Genomic DNA, 19111 nt, shown 5'->3' on the forward strand with positions numbered 1-19111 from the left:
GTTGACTGTATTTCAAACTATTCTTTCGTCGTTTTTGATGGATCGTCGTAAAACGTATCATCGATTTAATAATTAAGGAAGCTTTTTTTGCAAAGTATGGGGAAGTCCAATCCTCTCTCTGCTTGGTAAAACCTGGGTTTGGTTTGGCCTGGAATCTCATCGGTAAGAATCTTGAAAAATATGCTAGCCAAAGTAATTGTGCGAGGTGTTTTATTAAATGGGTAACATTTGGATGGAAAAGGAGAATGGAAAATGGAGGAAAATGAGGATGGAAAAGGAAAATTGACTGTTTAGTACATGTGATTATGGTTTGGATTATGTGATTATGAGAAATGGCAAATGAGCTAAATGTTTATTTCGGATGTTTCAATGATTCCTTATGCTTAGATGTTCCCTTGTCTTTGCCTGAACGTACGAATAATGAAAACTTTAAATTTGAAGAAAAGAATGTTACAAAATGCCTTAAGTCTCTAAATAATGGTATAGCTGGTGGCTCTGACAATACAGCTTGGTGGGTATATAAATTTTGTGCGGATGAACTATCGGGTATTTTTACAACTATTTTCAATAAATGTACAGCACAATGTGAGATACCGGCTATGTGGAAAAATGCCATAACAGCCCCTATACCCAAAGTGACAACCCCACGATCGGTAAATGATTTTAGACCAATTGATCTTGCCTGTATAAGTTTTAATTGTATGCAGAAATTGATCGTGCCTCAAATAACCCAAGCCATTGATCAATATGGAGATAGCAATCAATTTGCTTATAGGAAGGGGTTGTCATGTACCGATGCTGTTTTAACACTTATTCACAATATTGTCACAGGATTAAATAACAAAGATACTACTATTTCTAAGGTCTTATTTCTCGATTTTTCCAGTGCTTTTAACACGGTTCTTCCAAATCGTTTAATCAAGGACATGCAAGGGTTCGCTGAAGAGCCATGGTTGTTACATTGGATATCAAATTTTATGAATGGCTGGTCTAGACAGGTAAAATATTCTAAAGGTCTCACGGAAAAATCAAAAATTAATGTTGGTGTCCCTCAAGGCGGTCCTCTGTCTTCTCTTCTGTTCACAATATATACTGACGAAATAAGATCTACTTCTAAATGTGTACTGTGGTGAAATATGCTGATGACACTGCTATAGTGTGTAAAGTATCAAAGCGAACGCATCAGGCTGACCAAGCAAGTTATAAAACTGATGTATCAAATATTGTAGATCTGTGTGATGGGAAGAATCTAAGACTCAATCCAAAGAAATCTAAGGAAATGGTTTTTGAGAATATAAATATTAAACATGAAGGTCTTGTATCATGTAAGTTAACTAAAATCTCAATTAAAGATGCGGAAGTAGAACGCACTCATCATACAGTATATCTAGGTGTTTGTATTGATGACAAACTAAGTTTCACTGGTCATATAAGCAGAATACTTAAACGGGTGTACTTCATAGTCTCAACTCTATCGTATATAGTTCCATATTTTCATGTTGATGTAAGGAAAAGAGTTTTTACTGCCAATATCTTACCACACCTAATATATGCTGTTTCTGCTTGGTATCACTTTTTACTAATTAAAGATAATAAGAGAATTATTATTTTTTTAAAGTATTGTTCTAGAATTTTTAATATAGATTTTAACTTTCTTATGAGTACTGTAAACAATGCTGCTAAAAATGAGTTCATTAGAAGTGTAAATTGCATACAGAAAAATGACAGACATTCTTTGCATACCGAACTTAACTCTCTACTTCGAGAAACTACTAGGTATAACTTGAGAAACAAAGCAATAACACCAAAATTCAGAATTAATGTGTATAGAAATAGTTTTATTTATCGTGCTGCTATTTATTTACAAAATGGTAATCTGAAAAATTTATTGTAGACAGCTGCACTTGTACGTTTTGTATATATATATATATATGTATATGTATGTATATGTGTATATGTATGTGTGTGTATGTGTGTGTATGTGTGTGTGTATGTGCATATATGTGTATATGTATGTGTGTATATGTATGTGTGTATATGTGTATATATGTGTATATATATATATTTTTTTTTTATTTATTGTTTTTGTGTTTTGTACACTAACATTTTAAAATAATTTCTTGTTACATACTCACTTTTGATGTCCTTTTTATAAATATTTATATTTATACTGGAAATAAATAAATAAATAAAAATAAATAAAATAAAAATTGGAGGATTCAAAATGGAGCCTTGCTTGTGTAACCACTTTTCATCAATTTACATTGATGATGTGAGCAAATGAATTTTTTATCTGTTTGATTCTATCACAGGAGTCTCTCCTCAGATTTTACAATACATTTTGGGAATATATTCAACGTACAAGTCGTGCAATGGCCAGAAAGCATAGCACTCCAGGTATGTACATTTTTTTAAGGGGGGGGGGGAGGAATCCAAATAATATGCTCTATTTTTATAAACATTCAAATTTTTGACTTATTTGAAGGTTATTTGTAGATTTTCTATTGATGGTTAGTTTGTTTTATGTGGTGTGAAGTATTTAAGGTTATTTGTCTATTCATTTATTGTTGGCTGTTGATTGCTATTTGTAGGTTTATGTGAGTTTTGATTCGTGTATACTGTTGAGATATAAGTGATGACTGGTAATATATTTTCTTATCTGGTTCGTGGTTACTCTGTGCCCTCCTGATTATATGAGTCATTGACTGGTATTTTTGGATATCGACTAATAATTTGACTTACATTTTGCAGGTACATGAGACTGGTGTTACAGGTAACATCTGTCTGGCCGATCTCTTCCTACCAGTCCCCGATACTCAAGTCACCTCAGGGAAAGCCCTCTTAGAAGAAATAGAGTTTAGTAGCGATCATAAAGTAACCTTTGATCACAGTGCGGTTGGAAGCGGTGAGTTCCTAATTTAATGAGATTTTATCACCTTTTTTGCATCTCATGTTAAAGATAATCAGTGCAAACTGAGCGCTAGTTACTTGTTTCTTTATTTTACAAACTGCAAAATGCTTTTAGATCCAAGCTTGCCATCCATTTAAGGCTCATGAGCCATTTGTACACATAGCATTTAACATTTCTAATAGCATTGTGTGTGGATGGGAAGGAGCGAAGAAATGTATGGCTAGAACAGGATTGGAACCTTTGACCTCTGGGTCACAAGCCTAGTGACCTCTGATTCATTAGCCCAGTGACCTCTGGGTCACAGGCCCAGTGACCTCTGGTCACAAGCCCAGTGACCTCTGGGTCATAAGCCTAGTGACCTCTGGGTCATAAGCCTAGTGCTCTACTAACTGAGCTATCCAACCCTTAGTTGGTGGCGATCCCTATATGGCCATTTCTTTCCTGGGGGCGCCAGTCAGAAGCCACAGTACCTTGCATACTCCTGTAACCAGGGATCACGTCAATTTCTCAGTCAGTTTGCCAATGCTCATTTAATAAAATATGGAGGATAGGACAAATTTGAACATGCAGTCAAAAAATCTCCAATTCAGATCAAAGCTGCGGCCATCTTTAAGTATCAAGTGCCTGGTTTACAAAATACAGCTAAAAACTAAAATAAAATCCTTAATCTTTAAAAATCATTTGATAAATATATAATATATAGTTAGGGGTGGAGTGGAGTAGCTAGGGGTGGAGTGGAGTGAATAGGGTGGATTGGAATAGCTAGGGGTGGAGTAGAGTAGCTAGGGGTGGAGTGGAATAGCTAGGGCTGGAGTGGAGTAGCTAGGGGTAGAGTGGAGTAGCTAGGGGTGGATTAAGTAGCTCAGGTGGAGTCGAGTAGCTAGGAGTGGAGTGCTATGGCTAGGTGTGTTGTGGGGTAGCTAAGGGGTGGAGTGGAGTAGTTTGGGGTGGAGCAGTCTGTGAATAATGTTAATAACGATTACAGGCACAAAAGTTTTCTTTCGATGTACTTTCTCTTTTCTCTCTGTAGGGGTACCATTTAAAGTCGGTGAAGAGGGACAACACCAGACCTCTTTGACCTCTGGGTATCTACTCAGCAGTGCATCATGGGGGCTAGCTGAAGACAACACACCTCTCATCCCACCAGTGATGAATCTTGACAATAATGCTGTCAAGTAAGTTACTCCTTTATTACATTCTGTGCTTTATGAAATGTAAATTAATCAAAATAGTGGTATGGGTAAATAGCACTATGGCCCTAGAGCATTCTCGGTCGCCGTACCTGATCTATGGTATAAGCTGCCTCCCGGAATTTGCATGATCACGGACTTCACCTCCTTCAAGTCACACCTGAAAACGCATTTCTTTCAAGAGCACTATAATGATGGTTTCTAGGATTTTTTAGATTTTATGATGTTCTGTCGTGTTGGTTTTTAAGTTCTAACTTCAATTGGAATTTTCATTTTTTAGCATTCAAATTGTAGATTTTGTAGTAAATCTGTTTTATCGCTTTACTCTTCACAAGTGCTTTTAATCGTTTTTCGATCTCATATTCCTGTAATATCTGTATATGGTATATGTATTTACTGTTTTATGTATTTACTGTTTTATGTCATTGTATATTCTAGATTGTTTGTAAAGCGCACAGATGCATCGCGCGTATAGTGCGCTATATAAGATTTTTTTACATTACATTGCATATGGTTAGTATTATGAAATAACCTCTCTGTAGACTTAACTGTTAAAGATTCAGTTGGGTTGGGTGGGAGAAGCATTTCACCCCGCTAAAATCGTTAAAGGGAAGCATAATAGGTAATAATTTAGTGTTTAAATTTTGTGTATCAGTTTCTAAGTGTGTTTTATTATGTAATATGGTTCATATGTAAAAAAAATTATTCATTACATCTTTGGATTTGCATAGCAATTCGACCATTTCGCATAGAATTTTGTGATGCTGTTAAAGGATAAATTATTTGCAAACAAACATGAATAATGATTCTTGTACACAGAAACTAGGAGCAGTTTCTTCTGAGTTCTTGTCTAGCAGGAGTAGAGTGTTGGACCTCATCATCCCTGTGGACCCTCCATTTCAATGCCCCCCCCTCCTCTAGGGGTAAAGAGGAACAGTGTGGGTCCAGTCATGGGTTGTTGATGTGAAATATCTTTCCATCTCTAATCTTGTCATTGTTATTATTATTGAATTTCATGAAACTTAAGAAAACTCTCTGTTACTCATCTTTTGCCATTTCCTTCAGCACTGTAAAACATATAGATGCTATTGCAGCATTGGGTGCGACTGGTGTCGGCGATCTGAAACAACTTATGGCATGGGCAGAAAAGGCCAAGCTCGACCCAAATGACCCATCTAACACCTTCCTACTGCATGCCTTGAAAGTAAGTCATATCTTGAAAAAGTAATACCCTTACTTGAAATCTAAGAAAGCTTGGTGCCTATGTAAAATTTTTAAACTATGCTAATGCATTGAGAGACACAGATGGATGCATTGAGATATACGGATAGATGCATTAAGAGACACAGATACATTTAATTATGGTGGCAAACAAAATGACACTCTATTTGGAAAAGATGAATATTTTGTATATTAATATAAACTTTTAGTCAAAGGTCCCATCTTATTATACTAACTCAAGGTATGGTTATTGGAGTCTAAAATATTTTGCCAAATAAACCCTTACTCCAAAAGTTGATCATAGTTGTTGTTTGGTTATTATGGCAGAAAGCTTTTCTTTCATATTATCATTTGGAATATTTGCTTTAGCTGACAACATTCTCATCATTTCAAATTTCACCACTATGGAACTTCTTTGTGAGAAAATTATTTTCCTCTGTTGATAAATCATTTTTACAATGTAAAGAAATTCAAACAAAGACTTTTTTCAGCTCAATTGCCACGGTGACACCATTAACTCTACTGGTGCCAGATGCATTCATATAATATCTCCAAATTGTAAAAGAAACATTTTAATCTTATTTTTCCAAAATGCTATAAAGTTGCGATTTTCACCTAAGGATGCAGAATATTTCCCATCAGTTTTGTCAAACAATGAACTTTTTTAATCGAGCGGAATATCCCTAGAATGTAAGGAAATTTTGTCAAATGTATGGTGGAATTTATTTAAACTGATTCCAACTGATATTATCTGGTATATTCCTTACAAAACTTTTTGGAGTTATGGTTCTCCTTTCTTATCAATTATCTGAAATAAAAATCTACATCTGCATCATTCTACTGAAGTATGTATTCATTGGCAACGTTTGTGTACGGCTTTTCCATTTGTCATATTTTGCCTCTTATATTTAACTTAGTCTCTCCGTAAATAATGAATGTAGCAAGTCTGTCTCTCTGACCGACAAGATCTGCAAGTAATTTTACAAGATATTAAGTGTTCGTGCGTTGAATTTTCTCACGTTCTATTAGCAAGACGGAAGTCACAACTATGTAGCACCAGATTACTACCGTCTTGAGCAGTTCCAACAAGAATTTGACTTTGTCAACGAGGAAGAGATTGAAAAATCCAAGCGATTTAAACTTCTGGAGTTACGAGCCAAAGAGATCCAAGAGTTTCGTGGCTACAGTCTGGTGCCATGTAACGATAAAGAGATTCCCGATAATGTGTTTGTGGTGAGTTTTAAGTATCGTTTAGATATTAAACAAAATCATACAAAAGGCTGTTAGCAAACTGCTCATCCACTAAAGAGCCTGTGTAAGAGAATGTGTCAAAGTAAGGTGGCCTGACGTTTCGATCCTAGCAGGATCTTCTTCAGAGGCTGCATGACAATTCAGATATTTAAAGCAAAAATTTAGAATAAAAAGTCATTTTTCTGTCCCCTAATGATGTATCTGTTCTTTTAGAATAAGTGGAGATGGTTAACGTACTAGTTACTTGTTAGTATTGATTTCTTACAAATGTAGTTTGTTAGACGTTGTAGGTGAGAGAAACATCAAATTTAAAAAATGTTGGCTAGTTTTGACGGGCATACTGATGTAAACTTTATCGAGCATTCATGCAAAATACAGACTGAGGGATTTAAAGGAAATGGAAGACGAGACTAGCATGGATAATTTAGGAGAAGTTTTTTTCGTCTTGTCCAAAAACAAAACTTAATCGTATGTACTAATTCTAAACAGGAATATGAGAAGAGATTAAAGCAAGAAGAGGAGGGCGCTGTTGATGAGAACATGGATCCGCACAGAGTTGCCATTAGCAAATTCTTGGCTAAGGTATGTCTCTATTTATATTCTTGTTTGTACACATTATGACACAATATTCTAGTAAAGATGTTTGGATAAAGTTTTGATGGAAGTTGTTGTGAACATTGTAAGACTGGACATTTGACGAACAGGAAAAAGAAAGTTATAGAGTATAACATAACTGACGACAAAATTTGGTGTACAGCTAACAACATTTTACCTTGTGCATAGAGAGTTGTTTTACAATTATGGAAAAAATTTATGCTAAGTGGTATTTGGTTGAAAGTTTCCCAAATACCAAGTTATGCATATTCATGTAGCTGGAAAGGCAACGTAAGTCAGGAACTTTTATTGTAAGATAAGCAGCAAAGTGGACAACACAGTGTTTCCGACGGTTAAATTCATAAATAAATTTGATCAACGGTAAATATTTTCTTTTGTCTCCAAGGTTCGGCAGCAGGTAGTGAATCGGTATCGTGCATCCAAGCACACCTTCAGTCTCTCAGATGTAGTGGATGAAGCCTTGGTGCCTGACGTTAGGTGAGTTCAGACCGTTGATGTTATCCACAAAGCATAATATCTGTGGTTATGCAGATAACCAAATTTTTATCCCATACATATCAGTGTATTTCCTTAAATATCTTTCTCTTGGGATGTGATAAGTTATGTTGAAGAGATTTAATCTTTCCCACAACCCCCTCCCCACCCCTTCCATTGACCACCCCTCCTTCCATTGCAATGTCCAGTTCTCCAATATTCTAATGTATCATTTGCAATACCACCTTAAATTATGAAGCCTTGGTGCCGGACGTGAGGTGAGTTCAAACCATTGATGATAACCTTGGGATTGTTGTCTGTGGTTATTTAAATTACTGAATTTTGTTAGTATTTAAGTGTTTTATACCACTCCACAGTCATTGTTGTATTACCCTAAAAATCATTCTCTCAAGGTGCAATTACTAGGCCAAAAAGGAGTTAAATTCCCCTGCAACCTCCCTTTCCCATACCCCACCCCCTCTCCCTATTCCTCCTTCAAATCCACCGTCCATTTCTCCAATATTCACATAGTATTGTTTTGGATACCACCTTAACCATTTGAACACAGTCAAGAAGTAAAGGCTACCCAGTGCATTAGCAGATGGTGACATCTCAGAATTTGGACTCGGGTAGAAAAATTGCCTTCATTTGTCTTAGATAAAATGTAGCATGATTTTATGAACAAATACTTAAATCTGATTTTGCAGCATAGACATTAAGGAGGATGAAAAGCCTGGATTTGTTCCTTATTCTCCTGTGTATGTTTTTGTTTAACCCCCTCCCCCCCTCTCAATTATAGCCTATTGGGTGCCACCTTGGCTAAATTAACAGAACCAAAGAGACCCCTCAAGCCAGTCCGCAAGGAACGGAAAACAGTCACAGCTCAAAATTTGTCCGGCTTGGACGTCTTCATCCTGGTCAACATCGAAAGAGCATTCGAGATTCCAGACAGAAAATCTGAAAAGTTAGCAAGTTTATTCATTTCTAAATATCTTAAATTTTATTTACTTTTTAGTTGAAATTGGTTATTTTGGACTTTTGGCTGAATTTGGTCCATGACAATGAAAGTTGCTCTCTTTCTATCATATATCTGGGTTTTTTTTTCTCGTTTATATCTTCTTTTTTTTTCTTTCTTGGGCATGTGGAGAATGGAGGGACAATTGCACTGTACAATGTGTGTCATGTGGTATATTTTACTTTTGAAACAGGCAATAGTTTTCTACAAAAGTCGTCATCTTAGTAAATGAAACAAAAACTGTCAGCAAATTGCTTATCCACTGAAGAGCCTGTGTAAGAGAATGTGTAAAAGTAAAGTGGGCCAGACGTTTTGATTCTAGCAGCCTCTGAAGAAGATCCTGCTAGGATCAAAACGTCAGGCCCTCTTACTTTTACATAAGTAGTCATCTTGGCATACATATCGTCACATTTATTTTGTTGAAATTAAAAATATGAACATGTCTTGTCAGTAAACTCCAAAACTGTGACAAATTTTTCACTTTAATTACATTCATATTTGGAGGCCTCCTTGCTTTATTTTCAAAGTAAAACCCTGAGGCAGTCAAAGTTCCGGTGTGATTCGGCATTGTTTTTAATATCATGCAGATGCATTGCAGAGATCGGAAGACTGAAAACTGGTCATAAGACTCGATTCTTCTAATTTATTTGATTTATAATCGGAAGTATTTCGTGTGGCTCAGTAATGAATTTGTTTCTACATCATTTTTTAGTCTCTGAAAATAATACATGAATATTCTTGTAGTACTCCCTCTGGGCACCTTACTCGTTATAAATTTTGATTTCTACTTTCTGTGACGTTTATTTTTACAGTCGCAGAGGTCAAGCATCTGGAGAGGAACGACAAGTAAGTCCTTGATCTTATTTACAAACATCTGTTTGGGTAAGAACGTTTGTGCAGTAGTTTCCTCGTTTTATGACAATCCTTGTTTTGAGTTTTGTTCATGGATTAAATTTGGTGTAAATAAATTTTGTGGTCTTTGCAGCAGTCAAACTGTGACTGGTTCTCTCAAATTTTGTTTCCATCAATGAGTCAGTAGTGAGTGAACAATTCCATTCTACTTTTTACAAACTTGCAACGCATAAATTTGACCCTGGCTAGCTTTACTTTAAAGGGTGTGAAGACTTGTACAAAAAGAACCGTCTAATGCCGGTTATTTGACCTAGTTTCGAATGAGGTGTAACAGAAGTGTTACACACCACCATCGATCCCAGAAAATACACACACAGCTTGCTACCGTCGGTAATTAGACACTAGTGTACAGTCAGTACATACAGCTGGGGTCAATACCCACAGCACAGTATACAAACGATACAGCGATGGACATCTCAGGTCCAGCTAAAGATAAAAAGGTATCACGTTTCATTACTGTCTGCATTTTGTAGCAACACAAACAAAACGTCACTTGCAAGTAACAGAAAGTTAACTTTTTCAGATGGCCGCACATGGTTTTGGGCGAGCCTTTGATGCCTTTAAATTTTTCCTGTATTTCATTTACAGTCGTTGGTGAGACCATTCATAGAAGTGGTCTTCCAAGGGACAGTCAAGCAGACCAGTGTTGCTGAAGGATGTAGTCCAAACTTTAACGAGGAGTTAGCTTTGCCCTTCAGGTATGGACTATAGATGCATAATCTCTGTGGTTTTATTATCATGTTAGAAGCACATTGAACTCCGTCCATTTCTTTTTATCATAAGTTTTGAAGCTGGTGCGAGGTTTTCCTTGTAGGTTGTCAAAGTTTTACTGTTGTGGTCTACGGTAAAATTTCGGTATGCTAGTATTATAGGGTTTTATTTTTGTCATTCAAAGATGTAGGTTTCTTTTCTGTTTTAACATTTTGTATCTCTTTTAACCTTAATTAGACACATTCATAGCCCCATGGCCCCTATGGAGAAAAACAAAATGTCTGAAAGAGCTTAGGCTTAACATTGATGTCCACATTAACATGTAGTGTCCTTGACTTTCATTAAGGTGGGGGGGGGGGGGTCTTGTGTAGTTGAAAGAATTGAATGACTTATTCTTTTCTTAATTTTTGTATCTCTTTGAATCACAATCAGGAACATTTATGGCTCCAGATTGGAGATAGTAAAATGATTGATATGTTCATTTCTTACTGTTGCTGTCCATAACAACACATGGTTAACCTGTAAGGCATTAAGGATGGAGGAGGTTGTCTAGTTGGAAGAATCAAGTTTAATAATTCTCATTTTTAATTTTTGTATCTCCTTTATCCATGATAACAAAACATTCATAGCATTGTGTCCTCTATTGAGAGTATGAAAAAACCTGTTGATAACTTTTCTGCACCTGTATGTATTTTAGATCCTCCTGTAAGCAGGAATTTGCGAAGAAGCCATCATTGGCTTATCAAGGCCGCAAACTGACCGAAGCATTTTTATTGTATACAGGAATGCCATGATTTTGTAGCCAAAGAAGTCGCAGTTTACTTTGCAGTATGGGCCTCCATATCTATGACATATTTGTTTCTTCTACCCCTCGTAGCTCCTAATAATAATTATATCTTCTACCCCTCAGAGCTCCTAATAAGGATTATATCTTCTACCCCTCATAGCTCCTAATAATAATTATATCTTCTACCCCTCAGAGCTCCTAATAATGATTATTCATCTCAGAATCTTGAAACAGTCCAAGAGGATATCTACTTCAACGTCTTTGATGAATATGTTGTCGACATCCTCCGAGACGATCGTGAGAGGGGCAGTAACGTCCACCAACGGCTGGAGAGGAGGTGGCTGGGAAGTGTCAGAATTCCCTTTTCGACCGTGTACTTCCAAGGCAGGGTAAGCTGAACGGTCAGATTCAAAATTGCAACCTAATTTGCATATTTGCATACACAATTTACCATTAACGTCATAAATACCAGCAGTTTTGGAACCGCCTGTTTCTAAACATTCTGTCAATATGAGTTTGTAATAGAAAATACTCCACCCTAACTTCCACATTCTTCCTGAATGTACTACCAAACTCCCTGTCTTTCGTAGCTGAAATTAGCTGTTCTTGTTCTGCTGTAGAAGAATCTTAATTATGAGTCATAAAATTAAGAGAAGATTGTCAGTACTGAATATGCTTGATGGAGAGTGGTTTCTAGTTATGATCATTCCAGTTTGACATTGTTGAGCTCTTGTTTAAGCAAAACTGTTAGAAATGATTTGGATGAATCACTTGCAGGAAATTTGATTATTCAGTTGTAATTTTGAAAATGACCTAAAAGGAGTTTCATTTGGGCCTTAGTCGTGAATCGAAGATGACTAAAATAATTTTCCTAATTTTCTCAAAGGAATACTACTCCCCTCCCCCTCCCCTCCCCCTCCCTTCCCCCCCTCCCCTCCCCCAGTGCCTCCATCTTTCTTTCCACCGAATTTGGAGCCATAACAGGATTTCAACCAGTTCTCTCTGGACCGAAGGTATCCATCTTATAGTTCATTAAGCAGAGCATGGGACTTTTATTCCTGACATCAGTATGTATATATATGCAAATTTCTTTCAAAAATATTGTATACAATTTCCTTTTGGTCAGAAGAGGCCAAACCTTCTTGGTCATGTATCTCATAAGATACTTATCTCTCTCAACTCATAAGACTTCTTGTTCTTCCCTGATAGGTCAGTGGAGCAGTCAAGGTAGAGTCACCGACCGTCCTTCTCGGCTATCAGCGTAGTGCGGAGAGTGTGGACAGGGGTGTGTCCAACGCTACTTATCTGTCTCTATTCATCACCATCGAGCCCCCTCTGACAACACCAGACCCGCAGAAAGAGAAGGTATTTTCTTCAACTCTTTTCCCTTTTAAGCCTACAACATTCTTTGACATATTATTTGTCAGGTACAAATTAAAAACCAAGAAAGATCTTCTTTTTTTTTAAATTTTTTATTTAGTATCCTTCCAAATTTTAATCAGAATTTCCAAGTCAGTTATATATCTTGATCCTTTTTTACTCAGGTAAGTCACATTGGGGAATTCCATTGTAAATCATGCATATAGACACAAGTCAAGATAACAGTAAAGATAACAGTAAAGATATACCACTGCTCCTAAAATTATGATGACCATAGGCGTAGGAGGCGGGGGGGGGGGGCTGCAGCCCCCCAACCAAATATGTTTGTGAAAATTTTGGCAATATGCTGAGAATTTTTCGGGCACGTAATGAAAGAAATATAAATTGCAATGTGTTTTTCAATGGTTAACCTGATATTATTATCATTGTTATTGTAATGACTTCCCCAAAAATTCTAACCAATATGGAAGGGTAATAACACGACAAAGGATTGTATCTAATTTGCATGCGATGTACTAACAGATGCATGCCTATATGATATGTACATTAAGATGTTGAATGCGCTGTGTGCGCAAAAAATGTTGGTTATATTTTCAGGCAAGTCGCTACAGCCCCCCCCCCAAATCAAATTGAGCTCCTACGTCTAATGATGATAACACCAAACCAAAAGACATGAAAACCTCTTCTTTACCAATCACATTTCTGTCCCCGACAGGTCGAAAGTAGAGAAGATGAGAAGTTACTAGCTTTTGCCGAAAACTTTACCCTGCAAGTTCTGAAGAAGTTTCCAAAGCGAGAAGTTAAGACCACAGTCGTGGACATCAACGGTACCTCGGTCTTCATCACTCGGTATTTCCGGCCTCTGAAACCACCGGAAGCACTCCTCGGTTCAGAACCGTCTCAGACGACGGTAAGCATCATAGTTTACAAATAGATACAAAAGGGGTCTCGTTTGAAAGCAATCCTTTCGTTTGCAGTCTTGTGATATCTCCTGCCCCAATGATTGCATACTTTTTGTGGAGATGAAATACTTTCTGTTGGGTGTTTGGATGTGACAGGTTACCAATCACCAGGGGTTAAATGTTGTTAAAGTTGTGTACTGAGAAGGCCTTGCAGCAATACAAGACTGTAAACCGTGAAAATTTTTAAGTTTTTCAATTTTTAACTTTTTAATTAACATTATTTAAAAAAGTACACGCTTTGTCCGATTTACCATGTCAGGCAACTCCAGTAGTATATTTGGTGCTTTCATTGTACAACCAAACATGTGAGTGTGCACAATGGGAAGTGATATCTCACTGTTTGTTGTGTAATAGTGTGGCAAGGTGGAAGAAACTCTTTATTTTTTCTTGCTTTGGTTTTCAGAAAAATGTAGCCAAATTTGTCTCCTTGGTGCCATTTCTCTCTGACAATGTCTCATTTCCAGGCATTTGTGACATTTGGAGTTCTTGTGATGTGAGTATGTAATATACAACAAGTAACAGAAAGACTGAAGCCAATGTTCACAATTGCATGTGACCATGCTATGTGTAGGAGAGGGTGGGGGGGGATGAGTTGAGTTTGTCTTGCCTTATTTGCACCCCTTTCATTACCACATTGTGCAGCCAAAATTTCAGCTGCAACTCCTGTTTAGAAACAGGCATGGGAGAGATGCAATTGAGGCAAGGCAGAGTGGGGCTTAAAGATGTTAATGCTCCCTTTCATAGGTTCTTGCAGTTTATAACTGTTGCATGTGTTGAAGACAAACTTTACTATTAGTGATCTGTTGTTTGCAGCATTTTCCTTGAACCTGTGACTAAGCACTGACTCCACTCTTAGATTATAGCGCTCCTTGTAAAACATTCAGATATCAAAATCGACTCACTGCAAGACACCCTCCCAACCACCTCCAAGCTTTCCCCCACCCCACCTATAAACATAGCATCATTAATGGTAACCTATATAATATGCTTTTAAACAATAACTCTCATGAAATTTCATTTTGTTCTTTTTTTTTTAAATTTTTAAGCAATTTTTGCAAATGTTGCAAGGTGACGAAGAAGAACATGCGGTGTTGTTAGTCAATTACTTCATGCATCTTGGCAAGACTGCGTACCTGGTACTGGGAACTGCCATCCCCGAGGGGCCCACCAGCTACGTACTGTCCAAAGAGGGCAACGAGTTCTGGGTGTGGAATCCAACGACGGGCGAGAAGTACCAACAAACAAACAATTTCTGTCCGCTCAAGTCAGTCGGCTGTCTGGTAAACCAGGAAAATGTAAGTTTGTGAATATTCATATGATGGACATGGGTATTATGGAATGATTCAGTTATTTAGAATGATTTTATGCCCTTAAAACAGGCTTAAGTATAAGTAAATATAACTTCGACGTATCTTTCATTTCATTGCATCATCTGATGGCTCCGGCCTTGTCTGTATTGCTTTGGTTTATATCACATGTCCGGATTTATCAAACATTAACAAAACATGTGTGGAGTTTTATTTTTAAGAAGTAATTTTGGTCAAAAGCCACATCCTCATAGTATCAAAGAAGAACCATTGTCATCAAATCTGGTGAAAGAAGTTCATTAATTAACAAAAGTTGCTGTTAATTTATATTTTAGGCTCAAAACCGTGTTCATATAGAGCTAGTTTCAACTAACATTATGGAATACTTTTCTCCTTAAAGATGTAAGTGTTTGCATTATCTGCCTAGTGATTCCTGTCATCTTGGGGCTGGTCTATATTCTCAACCAACCTATTCATTGATTTGAAAAAAATACATGTATTGCTTGAAGTGAATATTGACACCTGGGGTTGGTAACTGCAACATACAGGTAGTTGTATGCACCCCGTTAAGCACTCCATAGGGTAGCATACGCCCATGAAAAGCCCCATTGACTTACATACTAAATATAGCTGACAATTTGGCCTTTCATGGCACCATCAATTTTCCTTATCATGACCATGCAGATTTGTTGCTATCCGAGTCTGAAGTTTTCGCCACTTGTAAACAAACCTCTTCACTCTGTAGTAAGCAATTTTTGTACGCTGCTCCTGGGAGGCCTGAAGGGGTCTAAAATTGCCTCAATTGAACCAATTATTGCACCACATGTACTTCCATTCATGCTCTTCAACATGCAAGCCACAAAAAACTAGATCATGATGGATAACAGGTCACAAGAGATGTTCTCCTACTGTTTTTTTGGCACTTTTCCTGAAGGAGAACAATCAAGCGGATGGATATAGACTCTAATAAGAGTATGCCACCTTAGTGGTGTATGGGTCATTATGTATATTGGAAATTCATTAACTTCACTCTAAAAACTGGTTACAGAGCATTTGGATCACAGATCAATGGTGGTGATGACTGAATCTGCTCTACCAATTCTAGGCTGCCAATTGTTAGTCTTCAGAAGTCTTCTGAAGACAGGTAAGCATAATGCATCTGACAAATACCTCAAACCTGGTGGGAATTTTGGATGTATCGAAGACAAAGAAAGAAGAGAGGTCTGTCATAACAAAACTTGTATATTTTTCATTTCTGTGTGTTTCAGATTTGGGCCAATATTCAAGTCAACGCTGAACCGAGCCGAATCGATTTTGATGTCAGCAAAACCAGCAATTGGAAACCCCTCTTTACTAAGAGCTTCCCCAATCCTGGTCTTTCCAGCATTCAGGTGACGGCTTTATTTGTTTATCTTTCTTTGGTTTCATTAACGCAAGTTAAGACATGACAAGAGTCTCGGTTTTTGTGTTAGCATCGGGGGATCATGCAGAGAAACTCAAGCGATGATTAGCATCAAAAAGAGATTATCTTCTGGAATCCAATGACAGAAAGTTTGATAAATGCAGGAAAAATTTGAATTTTGAAGGAAGTACGACTGAAATAATTCAGTATATTCTTATACTGCCAGCTTTTGTCTTGTAGAGCTTATAGGGTGGGTTAATGTCCTAGTTGCCTTACAACACATAAAATTCAAGAAGAAGGCACCTGTGTTGTTTGTTACATTAGATATTAGAAGAATTCAGAAATAATGCCATGAAATTAAAGATTGGGAAAAACCCCTCCAGCAGCCTGTTACAAAGTTTTGTCTCATCTCTAAACTTAAGCATCATGAAAGTGTTAATAGCTTTCAACTTCTGCTTCATTTTCTGGATGCTAAAGCCATCCAAACTACCCAGATGTTGAGGAGTGGCTAAACTTGACTGCAATTGAATGTCTCAGTGAGAGAAGGTACTATCTAAGTACTATCTATGCTCAGTCAGTGAGAACAGGGATGTTCAGTGACTGAGAGCAGGGATCTCAACATGTTACTGAGTACTATTAATACTGGTGTGGACATCTGCTCTGGTATTGCAATCTCTTAACACCTATATAAATGATTATTTTACATTTTCTATTTTCTCTACAGCCTCCAGAGCTTGTGTATCACGAAACAGATGCAGAGTTTGTCGCAGAGCTCCAGGATAAGTAAGTCATCTTCGATTGCATGAATTTAATTTAAATTCTTATTTTAAGTTTCTTCAGCTTTTGTTTGCAGCAATAAATTTCACCTTCAGTTCCTCATGTCGTTAAAATATTACCTTCTCCTTTGTATTTGATGTTTCTCTCATTTCCCGAACCACCCTACCCCCCCTCTCCCCATCCCTATCCAAGTTATTATATTAATTCATTGCGCTGTTGTGTTTTTTGGGATGGGTGGGGACAGCAGCTCGTAATATTTTTATTCTTACAGCAACTAGTTGAACTCTAATGTAATTTTACTCACCATCAAAACAATGTTATCAATAAAAACTAAATTGTTCATTTGCTTCATTACCATCACATTGGATGTATTATAGTTTGAAGAAGTCTGCTACTTTGCAAAAATTATATGAACGCATATACCCTAGATCTGCATAGCAGATAAATGTAGCCTAGCTTTTTTGTTACATGTAAGGTACATAGCCAAGATTCTTACAATCATCTTTTTAAGTCATCGTTTTTCTATTTCGTTTAATTATTGAAACTAATCACCCCCTAATTACAACTTCTTGTACAGAAGCAAAACAATTTCTTGACATCGTACAAAACATTGCACTAAATATTGTGGAAAGTTTGATTTGGTTATAAAATACAACAAGCTATATTAATGTTCATTAAAAGAAAAGCTCATGGGAAATTTCTTTCTTTTCTTTGGACAAAGAAACACTAAAAGTGGCCTGGTGTGACATTTTTATGCAATTTCCTACAAAGCATTTTGGAATTTTTTTTTTCAATTTGTTTTAATAATTTTAAGAATAGCAGTTTCTATAATAAATGTACAATTAAAGAAGATTTTTCTTTTTACTGTTTTGGCATCCAACTTTATCTGAGAGACTGTGTGAGGTTCACAATACACAAATGACTGAATGGGATTCATATTGAGATGCATCATTAGTAGACAATTGTGTATAAGTTCTGAAGAGAAACATACATATTTTTTTTCAGTTTTCTTCCACAACATCACCAACTGTTTGCATCAAGTTCACCCCTGGTATATAATCTGTCAACTTCAAATGTTGTTATCTCAAAAACCAATACATTGTAAGAATATGTTCTTCATTCATCATTCAAAATCATATAATTTCACCTGGACCATCCATTTTAATGCTCTTGTCATTCTCTTCCCTTCTGCAGAATTGAAAAGAAGCTCAGAGATTGCGTCATGGATTGGCGTACAAGACACATCACTCGCTGGAATCGATACTGCACTCAGATCTTTCGTCAGATCTTGAAAAAGTTAGAACACAATGAGAGCACTGGGCATGATTACAGCAATGACTTGCAGCAAGTCTTGGAGTCGTACAGTGTGAGTACTACATTCCCGTTCCCATTCCATCCTAGTCTAGGGTACTATTGTCTGTTAGCTAATATTACAGATGCTAAGAAGGCATATGTCTTAGGTGGGGTTTATCTTTGTTACATTCCCATTCCAACCTAGTCTAGGGTATACTATGGGATCGGCTCACCTGCGTAACGTTAGAACATTGTGGTGTAGTGTTTTAGAAGGTGACTCATCTCCAATGTGAAAAAAATTCAAAACGATTTTTGACATAGTTCTGCATAGAGAGTATACAGTGGATTCATTCACTGACACAACACTGAGTCAAGAAAATTATTGGCTGGGGCCTCCTTGACTCAAAAACTAAAAATATAGCGAATGATTTGTGGCGACTCTGTTGTAAACTATGACATCATTGACAGTGGTCCTCTGGTTAAATATTCTCATGTTATCAGTGTTATATGTGTCTTACATGACCTTGGTCATAAAAAAATAAAATTGCAGTGTTACCCTAGATCTTAGCAATTTTTTACTCAAATTCAATTTTATGAGAGTATATAATATATCCAGAATATCGTAGCAAAATGCTATACAATATTTCTTTTCAAATACAAAGATGTATAGCAGTTTTGTACACTGCAGGAATCATAGTCCTTCACTTGAGGCCAAAATCAGAAATCAAAAATGCTAAATGTATCAAGCAGGTTTGGATAACCCTCAAGAAGTGAAACGGTCTTCATAAACCAATTACAAATAATAACCTGCTATTATTCCTAAACTGCAATTCATATTTAACACTACTTCGTAAAGCAGTGCTTAATTAGCCAAACCAGTATGTTGCAACCAAAATCAGTGTC

General features: G+C 36.8%; 1 protein-coding gene across 2 annotated transcripts in view; it reads left to right on the plus strand.

Moving 5' to 3' along the window:
- LOC139973521 (coiled-coil and C2 domain-containing protein 2A-like) overlaps nt 1-19111 on the plus strand; it is a 37120-nt gene that overhangs the window by 16216 nt on the left and 1793 nt on the right. For both annotated transcript variants that reach the window (XM_071980256.1, XM_071980257.1), the window contains exons 18-35: nt 2313-2397; nt 2752-2905; nt 3942-4086; nt 5167-5305; nt 6352-6555; nt 7063-7155; nt 7574-7665; nt 8462-8626; nt 9490-9523; nt 10178-10287; nt 11281-11476; nt 12297-12452; nt 13183-13377; nt 13833-13922; nt 14476-14724; nt 16005-16127; nt 16863-16921; nt 18110-18281. In XM_071980256.1, the coding sequence (XP_071836357.1) occupies nt 2313-2397; nt 2752-2905; nt 3942-4086; nt 5167-5305; nt 6352-6555; nt 7063-7155; nt 7574-7665; nt 8462-8626; nt 9490-9523; nt 10178-10287; nt 11281-11476; nt 12297-12452; nt 13183-13377; nt 13833-13922; nt 14476-14724; nt 16005-16127; nt 16863-16921; nt 18110-18281 (2461 nt within the window). The remainder of the gene's footprint in view (nt 1-2312; nt 2398-2751; nt 2906-3941; nt 4087-5166; nt 5306-6351; nt 6556-7062; nt 7156-7573; nt 7666-8461; nt 8627-9489; nt 9524-10177; nt 10288-11280; nt 11477-12296; nt 12453-13182; nt 13378-13832; nt 13923-14475; nt 14725-16004; nt 16128-16862; nt 16922-18109; nt 18282-19111) is intronic.

The sequence above is a fragment of the Apostichopus japonicus genome, chromosome 9 (genome assembly GCF_037975245.1).
Source record: "Apostichopus japonicus isolate 1M-3 chromosome 9, ASM3797524v1, whole genome shotgun sequence".
Lineage (NCBI taxonomy): Eukaryota > Metazoa > Echinodermata > Holothuroidea > Aspidochirotida > Stichopodidae > Apostichopus > Apostichopus japonicus.